The 14,000-nt window shown below is 48.5% G+C and overlaps 1 protein-coding gene across 1 annotated transcript in view; it reads right to left on the reverse strand.

Annotated features, from left to right (window-relative positions):
• clstn1 (calsyntenin 1) overlaps nucleotides 1-9,098 on the reverse strand; it is a 39,936-nt gene extending 30,838 nt beyond the window's left edge. The window contains exon 1 of the mRNA XM_060060439.1: nucleotides 8,573-9,098. Coding sequence (XP_059916422.1) covers nucleotides 8,573-8,654 — 82 coding nt within the window. The 5' untranslated portion in view covers nucleotides 8,655-9,098. The remainder of the gene's footprint in view (nucleotides 1-8,572) is intronic.
• Nucleotides 9,099-14,000: the final 4,902 nt, after the last annotated feature.

Genomic DNA, 14,000 nt, shown 5'->3' on the forward strand with positions numbered 1-14,000 from the left:
ACAGTGGATTGGATAAATGGCTAACTGAGAAGGGGCTCCCTGTCGCACCAAACCCTTAACCTGTGAAATTCAAAGGCAGTGGAGCTCTGGAAGGACCCACTATAAGGCCCTTTGGACCTTCTTGTCCTGCTGATAAAGTCCCTGGGAAAATAACAAGGCAATAACAAGGCCCTGCAAGCCTGGAACATGATGTTCTGAGAGACAAGACTAAAGAATTTCATTGCCAGCGACTGCTCTGTAATTGTTGTGCATATGACAATAAAACCATCTTGAATCTTGAGGTTCCCTGCAACTATCACCATAGCAGTCCTATATACTGATCAACTATCAGTATATAGGACTTCTACCTCGCAGTGCATCATGGGAGTTTTAGTGGCTGATACTCAGCATCAAAAGGACTCCAGTGAGTTGTAATACTGTAAAACATCTACAAATTAATGTAAATATACCATAGCCTATGCGGTTGACACAACAATGTCTCCCCATAATGACCACTCCTCTTGATTACTGTACAATTACCAAATCCAGTTACTACTTTCATTATTACTAGCGTTCCAATGCTTCCAGAAGGCAGGCCAGGCCTCAGTATCAACGAGGACGACGTGTAAACCTGCAGTCCAGCAGCATTGTTTTAATCATTTATTTTTTTAACATGGTGCCATTCATTACATTACATTTACGGACGCTTTCGTCCACAGCGAATTACAATAAGTGCACTCTGCCGCCAAGATGCAACAGAACATTCATCAAATAAGCAAACTGCTTATTTGAGCTACATTATTTGTAACAAGAAAAATAGAAGACATGCATGGGCCAGAATGAGCTCTGACGGGTTGAGACGTATGGGGGCTCTGCCCTCCTGAGGCCAGTGGGGTGCTGGTTCCCCCCCATGAGTCAGGACCGCAGGGGAGGGAGCCGCCAGACGTTTGACCGGGAGGGGGGTTTGGTTTGACCACGCCCGTGAAATGGGACGGGCCGGAGCCTGTCCGATCCCGACTGGGCTGGGACTGGGGAGCCAGAGGGAGCCGGTGCTAGACAGGGTGCAGGGTGCTAGAGAGGGTGCAGGGTGCTAGAGAGAGTGCAGGGTGCTAGAGAGGGTGCAGGGTGCTAGAGAGGGTGCAGGGTAGGGATCGACCGATATATCGGTTGGCCGATATTATCGGACGATATTCGCGGTTTTTACGTGTATCGGCTAAATATCGGCTCTAAATATCGGCTCAAGAAAATCGGTATCGGCGTATCGGCTAAGGCTGATGAAAAAATATCGGTATCGTATCGGCCCTGTAAAATCCGTATCGGTCGATCCCTAGTGCAGGGTGCTAGAGAGGGTGCAGGGTGCTAGAGAGGGTGCAGGGTGCTAGAGAGGGTGCAGGGTGCTAGAGAGGGTGCAGGGTGCTAGAGAGGGTGCAGGGTGCTAGAGAGGGTGCAGGGTGCTAGAGAGGGTGCAGGATGCGAGCGCTGGGCGGGTGGGGCAGCAGGGGGCTGCCCCACCCTGAAGCAGGAGGGCTTTGAGGTGCCATGAGGTCAAAGGAGATACCGTGAGAAGATGCAGGAAAATCAGACCACTCCTTGTTTCTGAATTCTCTCGAGTAAAAGACCATCATAGGCCACACTATTGTCAACAACAGTTGGCTTCTATTAACTTGTCAATCGTGTTTAATGGAAATAGTTTAAATTATAGTTATCAAAGAAAATGTAATCTTCCATTATCTAAAGCTATTAATGGATCAAGATTCTCCAAAGAGCGCCTCCATTACATCTTTGCTCTGATTGAAATCAGTCCCTCTCCCATCTCGGCCTTCGTGATCATTTGTCTAATGGGAGCATTAACTCAAACGGAGTGTGCGTGTACAGTGTGACACCCAACCTCTATGTTAACACTGGGGGATTTAGGAGGTTTCATCGCCCGCTTGGGGGCTTAATGTTTGCCGACTTAGACCATCTGGACGTGGGCATGTGGAGACCGAGACTGGAATGATAGAGGAGTAGAAATAACTAATAACCTTTACTGTTATGATATGGAGTTGCGTGACTCTAGTCTCACCGCGACCTATCCGGGACATGGAGAGGGCTGGAGCTTCACTATTTATGAAAGGACTGGCACAAAGAATCGCTGAAAAGAGTTTCCACTGAAAAGACGGTGAGGTTCTGATGCACAGAGAAATACATAATGGCTGCCATCATCACATTCACTTACACTTGGCTGCCCTTCCAATGCAAAGACATAAATAAAAATAGGCCATTCTGTGGACGCATTTACCCCACGTGTCTCCGAGTACTATGACTGATAAGATTCTCAGCATGGGTGGCCCCGGCAGGAGTTGCACCCCTAACCATGGCGGGGGCAGAGGCCATGCTCTACGAGCTGGCCTGGACCCAGAACTACGCTGAATTTAACTCATCCTCATTTTTCTGTAACTCAATTATAATACATTTTGTTGAAAAGGAATTGCATTCTTATAACACATCACCATAACCACATCATAATCAACCTTCCTAAACCCTACTGTGTTGTTCCTGCTACAGGGGTAAACAAAAGAGAACAGCATTCTCTCTCTCTCTCTCTCTCTCTCTCTCTCTCTCTCTCTCTCCTCTCTCTCTCTCTCCCCCTCTCTCTCTCTCTCTCTCTCTCCCCCTCTCTCTCTCTCTCTCTCTCTCTCTCTCTCTCTCTCTCTCTCTCTCTCTCTCTCTCTCTCTCTCTCTCTCTCTCTCTCTCTCTCTCTCTCTCTCTCTCTCTCTCTCTCTCTCTCTCTCTCTCTCTCTCTCTCTCTCTCTCTCTCTCTCTCTCTCTCTCTCTCTCTCTCTCTCTCTCTATAGGTTTTTATTTAATGTCCACAGTCCTTTAAATAAATAAATGAAATGAAATGAAACCTTCACTCCCGGCATGACTCAACCCCAAAAAGATATGGCCCTGCATCCCCATGCTGCAGGTTCACCCAGAGCCCCGCCCAGAGCCGGCGCGGTCGGCCTCTGGGCGCCAGGTTATTTCATGCATCCGGATCATATGGGGTGCTGTTGTGTAATGGTAAAGGCCGTGCCAGGAGACTACGCCCACGGCACAGCGTCTGGTCCCATTTGCATATCATAGAATGACGCCTGCGATGGATCAATGAGAGCACATTAAACACAGAGGCTGAGGTTATCCTGCCGATCGAACTCGCTTACGCAACAGCAGTCTGGTGCATGTTTAACATGAGCCCCTGAAGATAACCATTATCAACATTCACACTTAGATGGGACTGCTGTCCAAAGCAACTAACAATCATTTATCAAAAATAAGATCTTCAAATTCAGTTAAAAACCCCTTCACATGCGTACAGTTAAAAATAAACCAGGCCAGACACAGGGCAAGTTATTTGATGTATACAAATTTAGATTTGAGGAGTGGCAGCCATTGTGCAAATTAGTTTTTCTCCAGTTCCCTGCAGGAAGTCGGCGGGCTCGGGCCGGCGGCCCGGACACACTTCTGTGCTTGCGTGCTGACTGCTGACGTCCCTGACTGTTTGGGCAGGACGTCTGCAACCAGAGTGTCAACTGGACGCAATCAAGACCCTTAAGGATACATCGGCCCCAGGGGCCCTTACACACACACACACACACACACACACACACACACACACACACACACACACACACACACACACACACACACACACACACACACACACACCACACACACACACACACACACACACACAGTCTCCAAGTCACCCTGCCAGGCAACAACCGTTTGTTTGTACTTCTTGCAATCAGGACCAACCGTGACTCGGCCCTTCAGCTCACCCAGGTCCACCCCACACAGGGCTGGGCGTTTCCCCCTGGAGAGGGGGGGGAGAGGGCCCTGAATGCGTGCGACTCAATCCCCTCTCTGTGTGAACGGCACAAAGGGCCAGTGAAAGTGAGGGAGAGAGCCAGGGCACACATACGACCAGCGACCCTGACCCGGGAGCACACACTGCAGGTAGTGTATGGCTCGGCGTTCCCGTCTAAAGACAGACTTTATGTTTAACCTGTGGAACATAGAAGGTTTCTGTGGCCCTAGAGTTCCTACAGGTGATAAAAAGGGTGTTTATTTGGTAAAGGGCAACTGGTAAACAGCGGACACATGGCTGGTCTGAACAGTGGGACTCTGAGTTCTTTGGGTATTTGTTGATTGTATAATGATGTGACTAATGAGGACAGATGTCGTTGTTATTCGTTATTAAAAGGCCAAGATTAAGAGGCCTACCTAAAGTGTAATTTATTAGGCTAGGATGTGTCTGTTCATTTGGTTACAAATGTAAGGTGTCCTGTGACCCACTCCATCCTCTCCAAGGAGCGACTAGTTCAAGGGATTCCTCACTTTATTCTACACTCAGGAACAGTTCAGGAACCCCAACAGTACCCTCGGATGTCTGGAGGGATCATGGGCTGAGAGTGAGCCATCCCAGGGAGAGAGGAGCACGCCTCGATATTCCAATGAGGACCCATTCTGGACAGTTCAACGCCTCCATTCAGCTCCTCCAGGGACCAATGAGGAGGTAGTCACCCCAGCCACCACCTCCACCACCTCCACCACCACCACCACCACCCCAAACACAGACCCCTCGTCAGAGAGCCCATCCCTGACAGTTCTGCCATGTGAAACATCATGATGCCAAACATGCCCCCAGCAGCGACAGAGACATATCTGGTGGGATTATCTCATGCACACATTCTTGAGGGCTTGAAGAGAATGTGACCACATTGTGACCTGCTCCACGGCTGAGATGGGGGTGTGGGAGCCCCTTTGTTCCAGAGGGAGTTCTATGAATAAATAAGAGTTAACTTTGAGAGCGTCTGCCCGTGGCGACTCAAACATCCCATTGATGGCCTTCAGAAAATAACTATTTACAAACCACACCGCGATAGTCCAGTGATCCCTGACTCGTCATTAACAAGAACAATGTTTTGCTACCAAACGCCCTTTCTTCATTATTCATAAACCAAGGCTGTCCAGAGTGATTGATGACGTCTCTGCCATGAATCTCGAATTGTGACAAGAGGCATTTGAATGCCAGATTCGAATCGGGAAATGTCATCAGGACATGCCATGCTACACAACGACCTGGACGGGGACACTTATCTCGTTATCTAGTTCCCCGTCAGTCACTCCCCAGGAAGGGACAGGCTAGAAATAAATGGTCTGTACTGCATTACAATGAAATGAAGAGCATGCGGGTCCTTGCCAGAGTTATATTCTGACGGCATGGCTATCAGGCTTCTGGTATTTCCCATGTATGTTGTTAGAGAGGTGGGGAAAAAGCCTGTAAGCCGACTCTGGCCTCCGAGCTGAATGAGCGAACGTAACCGTGTTCCGGTGGCAGAGACAATGCGGCCATTGTGAGCCTGAGAGTGTCTACAGAGGTCTGGTTTACCATAACAGTGCCGCACACAGGCCTCAGGGGGGGTGCGTATGGCCACGCCGCGAGGCTTCAAGGAGCCCTCCGTCCTCCTCAGGGTCTGCTTGTGAGGCGGCAGCGGTCGGTCGCCCGTCCCAGCAGACCGGGAGCGAGGTCCCAGCAGACCGGGAGCGAGGTCCCAGCAGACCGGGAGCGAGGTCCCAGCAGACCGGGAGCGAGGTCCCAGCAGACCGGGAGCGAGGTCCCAGCAGACCGGGAGCGAGGTCCCAGCAGACCGGGAGCGAGGTCCCAGCAGACCGGGAGCGAGGTCCCAGCAGACCGGGAGCGAGGTCCCAGCGGTCGGTCGCCCGTCCCAGCAGACCGGGAGCGAGGTCCCAGTGAATCACTGCAGCCTTAAAGCCAACACGGCGCTGTGTTCCAGCGCTGAGGTCTGGTAACTTACTGCTTTGACGTCAGCAAACCGAGTCAAATTCCCTGCAGGTGCTTGAATGGCTCGTTAACTGATATAGATGATGGAAAAAACAGTTCCAATTCGACAAACGCTGAAACACGACATCTACCCAGAGGCAGTCTGCTCCGTCAACACTTGGAGTAGTTTTAAGACAATGCCTATTTTAGCATTCACATTGATGGCATCAATACGCTGAATACTTCCTCTATTCCAATGACAGGACCAGGAGAGTAAACCCCGGTGCGGAGTGCGGACGTGTTGCCCATGATGGATGGTAGGCCTGCATAGCTCGGCCCTTTGAGCGCAGCGGCGCATAAGTGAACTCTGTCAGCACAAAGACAGCAGCTTCATTTGTTCAACCAGAATGTGTGTTGATTCGATGATGAATGAAGCGAGCAAATTTCCAGGAGACCACACTTCTTTGTCTGGGTTTTAGGTGGACAAAGCAGAGGGAAGGCCGATGCATCAGGAGCACAAGAACGGACTAAACACAGGAAAATGGCCGCCTTCAGCAGCTGCTAGATAAACAGAGATGGGAAAGTGACAAAGTGAACCTCTTCAATAGATGCTTGGAAATAAAGACACATTATATATATATACATATATATATACACACAACACACAGTAAGCTATTGGAATATTTAGTAAGTAAGCGTTTATTAAGGATAATATAATGATGCTATGAAGGGATTGTGTGCTCAATGTTCAATACTTCAATATTCTGATTTAGTACCATTCCAGTGGTACCATAGTAACGGCAGAGCACCATAGCAGTGATCAACAGTTATCCATCAACCCATGAATATGAGACAGCTCTACAGTAGATTGGCGAGGTGATTCATTTGTAAAATGTTATATGGACTTTAACCGTGAATCTTGGTCGTGGCCTGGTTCATTACCCCAAGTAAACCATGACAGACGGTACGTGCAGGCGGATAACCCTTGCAGCGATATGGTGTTTCAAGAATCGCAGTTTCCATGACAATGTGCTGAGATTCTTCAGAATGTGCTAAAACCCGACCAATGTCTGTTCCTCGGGAGATAACGTTCCACCACTGATAGAATCGCCACAGCCGTCCCTATCGCCTTGTCACTCACAACTATAGAAAAGTCTAGAAAGTGTTTGAAGGAAGAACAATCAAATGTGGTTGAGGAAAAAAGTGAAGGGAGGAGGGAGACAATCTGATTAAACTCAGAGTACAGCATCAGAGAGCCCACAGAGAGACCTTTAGCCACCAACGATAAGGGCACTGGCTGCCTTCCTGGGCTCCTGGGCTGATAAGAGCAGGGGAGAGCAGAGCAGCAGGTGTGCTGAACAAACGACCGGCAGAACAAGGGTGCCGCGCACGCACACACACACACACACACACACACACACACACACACACACACACACACACACACACACACACACACACACACACACACACACACACACACACACACACACACACACACACACACACACACACACACACACACACACACACACACACACACACACTTTGATTGATGGCAACAACAAAACAACGTCATTGCAACAACAAAAAAACAACACCCCTGAACTTGACACAGCACTTTCAGCCTGACCCCCACAAGGCTCCATCGACACTTACGGACGAAGCAGCTTGTGCCAGCTTTATGTTTCTGCGTTATTTCACCACTGAGTTCCTCGCACGAAATGGGTGTGCCATAAAAAGCAAAGTACAAATCACAGCCCCGAGGATCGGGGGGGAATACACACCTAGTGACCGATTACTCAGACGTTACAAGTACACGCTAGTAAACACTGAGAGGGCGTAAAGGCAACGTCGATAAGAGAGGGATAAGGACGCGGTGCAGCTGTGAATATTGAGCAGAGGGCGGGAGGTGTGTCGGCCTGCACCAAGATCCGCGCACAGGCAGGTACCAGCTAGAGGCTGTGATTCATCCGAAGGCCCGTTAAAGTAGACACAGAAGAGCAGAGGACGCTTGGCCCCTCTAACATTAGTAGGTCTGCTAAGGGCTTTCGCTAAGCCTGTGATCAAAACACATTCATTTTAAATCTACCGACAAATCGCTGCATGTGAGGAGGATCTGCAATGCGTAGCCAGCCTCGGTCGCGGTGGTTCACTCACCGCGCTGCCAGACGGGACGCGAGGCCTTTTAATGGGGGAATAAGCCACTGTGGTGCGGTGGGGAACAGATTGTCAAACGTTAATTTACACAGTCGTAGGAGGCTACAAATGACATTGCGTGTGGTTATAAAAGACTAAGATTACCGGTACCCTAAAATAGATTTTGAAGCGGATAAAGGCATCGTTTATAATATGATTTGTAATTCTAACACGACACATATGGGTAAGTGTATGAATATAGGGTGTTACAAGGTGATATAACAACCATAAACTGAGTGTTGTTTTTTTGCGCCGTCGCTTCTGGTGGTTACACTGCAGACATGACCGCGCAGCAGCGCACTTGCTGCCCGGGGAGACGAGCTCCATCCCCCCGCCGCGGCTCCAGCTGACCCCTCCCCGGAGCAGGTTCCTCTCCGGAGCAGGTTCCGCCCCGACCGACTCTCTCCCAAGGGTACCCAGTACATCACTGTAACGTTATATAACATGGGCAACATCTCCCGGGTCGAAGGTATTCGGCCGGTCCGTTTCCCCTCGTTATGCCAGAACGAGGATAACCGCGTGATAGAGAATAAGGACCGAGGCGAGAGAACAAGTGCATCAAAATCAACCCGACGGGGCTTTACCTTTGGCCGCCTCCACCGCGCATAATAGTCCGAGGACCAGTCCGACCGCGGATGCGAATCGTGTATTCCTTCGGAACTGCATCCCGAATGTAAGCGTTGAAACACGGGGGTGGCGAACACGACCTTACTTCTATGCTACGTGAGTCGGCTCGAATATTTCTTTGTCAGGAAAAAATGTTAATCCAGAAGAGACGCGTTCAGTCACCGCGGTAGCTCTAAGATGGCCGTCAACGCCGCCGCTCTTCGCTTCTCTTCGATCGCCGCTCGCTCTCCTGCAGTCTGCAGCTGTATCCACGAGACCGACGGCCAGTGACGTCAAGACTGTTATTGTGGGAGACTTGAGCGCATGCAGCTAGTTTAGCACGGGCGGCTAAACTAAGATTGGGCCGGTGGGGGTGGTGGAGGGGCGGGGGGTGTTCTTGGTTGGGTTGGGAGGGAGTTGCCAAGCAGTAGCCTATACCATTTACTCCCCTAGATTTACACAATTCAAATAGAAATAACAGGCTCTCTCTCTCTCTCTCTCTCTCTCTCTCTCTCTCTCCTCTCTCTCTCCTCTCTCTCTCTCTCTCTCTCTCTCTCTCTCTCTCTCTCTCTCTCTCTCTCTCTCTCTCTCTCTCTCTCTCTCTCTCTCTCCCACACACACACACACACCCACACACATTGAGCACAGTAACAGAAGGAGAGAAACAGAAAGAGAAAGGTGGTACTTTTCATGAGCAATATAAACTTAATAATTTAAAACAACCCACAACAACACTTCACCCCTATATCGTCCTCCCCTTGCTGAACCGCCCGGCTCTTACAGCGTTGGATGTGTGAAAACAGAGCATCCTCATGGCAGCTATATGGGGGTTGTAGTCCAATCAACACCCTGGCTACCGCTCACACATCCTGGGGGAGAGAAACGCGTGCACCACTCATGAAATCAGACGCAGAAAGATTGTTTCACACCGTATATCATTTTGGAAAATCAGGAGAAAAGCCATTACATGTGGGTCCATTATATATGATGTGGTTGAAGGCTGATATAATGATTGGTTGCCGTTCCATTACGTCTGACTGGGCTGTAGGCTATGGAATGGAGGATCGGGGTCTTTCCTTTATGGATACTGTTTCTCTAACACATTGCATAATACATCTTCAGGTTCAACTGTGAATATTGTTTCATGAGTTTTGTAATTGATGGAGCTATCCATTCATGAAAAAGTTCAAACTCAAAGAGATGAGGTCAGACAAGATACACTTTATTGGCTATAGGGCAGTGAAATATAAAATATATTCTAATGAAAAGGACAACAGAAAAGAATTAACTATTTTTATTTATATTTAATTTCACCATGTACACAGGTACTAGGAATTCATTCTCTGCTTTTGACCCATCCGGGTAGCCGGTGAACACATACACTCACAGAGGTCCACACACAGAGGTCCACACATGGGGGCACACACATGGGGGCACACACATGGGGGCACACACATGGGGGCACACCGGCACTCCCGGAGCAGTGGGCTGCCGCGGTGCAGCGCCCGGGGAGCAGGGGGGTTTCAGATGCCTTGCTCAAGGGCACCTCATCCGTGGATTTTCTCAGGATTCGAACTGGCCACCCTCCAGTTACCAGTCCAACTCCTTCACCAGTATGCCACAGATGCCCCCTAACTACAAAACTACAACAAATATACAAGAACTTCCAGTGTGCGCTCATGAGGCACATGCCATCGAGCTCATGTCTCGAGGACCCTGTTTCATTAAAGAGGATCCCTCTCTACGTTTGTTGTGTAAGAGGGGTCACACGGAAATAACACTAGACTCTAAAAGGACCTGGGCATTATCTTAGCATGAGCCCTGTGTGTGTGTGTGTGTGTGTGTGTGTGTGTGTGTGTGTGTGTGTGTGTGTGTGTGTGTGTGTGTGTGTGTGTGTGTGTGTGTGTGTGTGTGCGTGTGCGAGCGTGAGAATGAGAGAGAGAGGCCACACTATCTGACGGTCTATAAACAGGCCCGGTCTTCAGCCAATGAGTCGATGGCGGTGGATCCGCAGCACAATGGCTGTTTGTTCTCCTCATTGGATCGGCTTGAACTGGCCGGGAGAGGATGGTTCTCAAGCCACAGATGTCCATCAATGGGGGGGGGTTGAAGAGGCATAAATGACCATTGTTACGTCTTTAGAGAGCCACCCATCCAGGCCACGGCGGTGTTCGGCGGATCAGTGTGAGATAGCGCTGGGCTGCTACTGAGGTGTTACTTCCTCCTGACATCTTCCTGCTGCTGTGACTAACTACAAATTATTTCCATGGTCGTTGAAAACAGTCTCGTCTGTACAGCCTGGACCGGTCCTTGATTGATTATCCACCGTTCCTTTGTCATTGGTGTCGGCGTATTCTCCAGTGACGGAATAGTTTCCTTTTTATTTCCTTTTTTATAGCTACTTTTTAATAGCTCTGTTGATAGAAAAGCTTTCAATGCACCTATTCAATGGCCTGACATTCAATTATAGATAATGAGTGGTTCGGTTATTCTACTTTGAAACCAGACATTTGCAAATCAGCTTAAATTAGATCAGTTTACAGGAAATCGTTGTAATTATATCCCCAGGAACAGTTTTCACATTTGTATTCTTGTTTATTGACATTCAAGAGTATACTTTATGTGTTTTAATGCTATGATATAGACAAAACTTACTTATTAAAAAAATGACTATTTTTAAAAATGACTATACTAAATCTGTCACAAATTGTCACAATAACCCAGACTTTAAGCTGTAAAGATGAATATGAGGAACTGTGATCAGTTGCTATATAAGCTATCTAACCAAACACTTGAGATCAGAACTTCCTCGATGTAAAGGTGACATGTTGATTACACGTCACCAGAGGTTATCATAGGTCGGCCAAGGCCTCAGGTCCTTTCTAATTACTGAGCAATATCTTCATTTACATTATTTATACTCCAACAATTAGCGAGTTTTTATCACGGTCAGGGCATACGGAAGGCATTATGATTTCCCCAAGAAGTCTATATTATTAACTGATGATTACAGATAAAACAGCCATGCATAATAAGAGTAATTATGGAACACAATTTAGTGCGGCAGGGTTTTAATGTATTCTCCTTCCAGCCCGAACGGATCCTTATCAAACGGTCGTTACCACCGTTTTTTAAGTGTGCTTGGCGACAGACCTTCCGGTGTGCTACAGTGGTGGGCTTTTAGCGGACCAGAATCAAAGTAGAGAAGTGGCCTCCCACTGTGGGGGTTTCCTGTCTCTGGACCAGAGCTGTCCCCTCCTGACATGAACCCCTGGAGCCCACACTGGCAACCCAAACCAGGGGGCGACCGTCCCACTCTCCCCGTGGCCGACATGGCGGTAGCCGGTAGACATGGGAGATAATTGCCTGTAAGGCTCTTCTGGGTCTGGGCTATCCGGAGTGATTTCCTTCTACAACGGCCTCTGATGTGTGATTGAATATTAATGGTGTGCTGTGATGAGAGACGGTGATAATCGTGGGATTGTTCTGTGGGGGTCACACCTCACAGAAAGGAAGAAATAAAGGACATTTCTAGGCCCGATATTTTAATTAGCTGTCTGGCAAGGAGCAAGGAACTGACAAATAAATGCACATTGTAGTGCTGTGTGGCTGCGCTGCATCTATATTTTTTATGTGTAATGTTTTTAGTCTTTATTTACAACTCTGAAAAAAATGTATGTATAAATGTTCTTTAGACAAATCAATATGTTCAATTTGAACAGCTTGAGGTTTGGTTGTTTAATGAGGATGTCATTTTGACATTGTTTGTGAAAATATTATTCAGCAGCCTGCCTTTCTCAGGTCAAATGAATAAGAATATCATGATATGATAGAATTTCTATAAAGGAGAATATTCAATGTCTCCCGGGACTATTGTTAAAAATATTCTTGGTCATCAATTACGTATATTTTATAAAATACTTATATATTTCGATTGTGTGCTTAAGGATTTTCATCATTTCATCAAGCCGACACATAATCTAATTCAGCTTCACTTCAGATTTATCTTATCTTTACTCGTTAAAATTCCTATCAATCGAATGGACTTTATTCTGTGTCCTGGTACACCACTCTTAAGTCCAACACTACATCCAAAAAACACATTTCTTATTCTAGACAACCTTTCAAGAATGTTTCTTTTTTTTCCCAGGTGTATAATACCACATCAAAAGGTATTTAAAACCCGATTCATTCACTTGCATTTGATCCTCGGCAGAATTGTGTCGATCTATTTTGGTTCACATAAAGGGAATAGCAAGGCACGGTCTGTGCATATTGAAGCACCGATAGCATCAGTGTGATGAACCGAGACATACTTCATCATTCTGCGCTGTTAACCCTAATACACGTCAACTGACCCAATCCCCGGACCACAAAACAAGCACTCGAACCAATGCAACTTTGACCCTGTCCGTCTGCTGTACATAAGAGCAACCTGTATAGTCTCCTTAGCCTTCAGAGCTTCCTCTGTCCTGTTTAACAGTCACCACGGTCAACGTGAGGTGACGGTTCAGCTGCCCCAGTTCCCATTGTGGAGCGAGGACCACCAGATCATCGGGCTGAGTGGGAATCTGACAGATGGGCTCCAGGGGCTGAGGGCACCCCCCCCCCCCCTCCCTCAAGTCTCCCATATGACTCCCTCTCTCTCCCCACACATGTTCAAGGACTCTGGGAGCAGCCTATCTTGGAGCCCCGTCGGGCACACAAACAAAACGTGAGTCACGACTCGATTGAAAGCTGAGAGTAATGAGGAACCTGTTGAAGATGGACCTACCTCGTGGGTTCCTCCAGATGGACCTACCTCGTGGGTTCCTCCAGATGGACCTACCTCGTGGGTTCCTCCAGATGGACCTACCTCGTGGGTTCCTCCAGATGGACCTACCTCGTGGGTTCCTCCAGATGGACCTACCTCGTGGGTTCCTCCAGATGGACCTACCTTGTGGGTTCTGTGGGACGTCGGGTTCCCCCAGATGGCGGCCATGTTGCTTTGCGGCGGTTGTCAGGCGGGCTGCGGTGGCGTGTCTTTGATGCTCTTGTTTATTGTTAAACCTTGACCTTTGACCCTCACAGAAGGTCACCTCTGACATGCATAGGAGAGTTAATGAGTGGGAGGGGGGGTCATGGGGGGTTCAACCTGTGCCTTTATCGCCGTGGCGAGGTGGGAGATGGTTGTCAGTTCACGTCTCATCAGTCTGCTGGGATGGACGGCGTGGGTTCTTCTAAACGTCTGCGGCCAACATGGAGAGCAGCGGACCCCCAGAGCCTTCAGCAGGGGACCCCCCCCAGAGCCTTCAGCAGCGGACGCCCGCGCGGTTCTGATCGACTGTCTGGGAAAACACTTTGAAACATCAACCTTTACCATATGGCGCTTTTCACTGTTTCACTCTGGAAGGGATGGCATGCACA

The sequence above is a fragment of the Gadus macrocephalus genome, chromosome 1 (assembly GCF_031168955.1).
Source record: "Gadus macrocephalus chromosome 1, ASM3116895v1".
NCBI classification, from domain to species: Eukaryota; Metazoa; Chordata; class Actinopteri; order Gadiformes; family Gadidae; genus Gadus; species Gadus macrocephalus.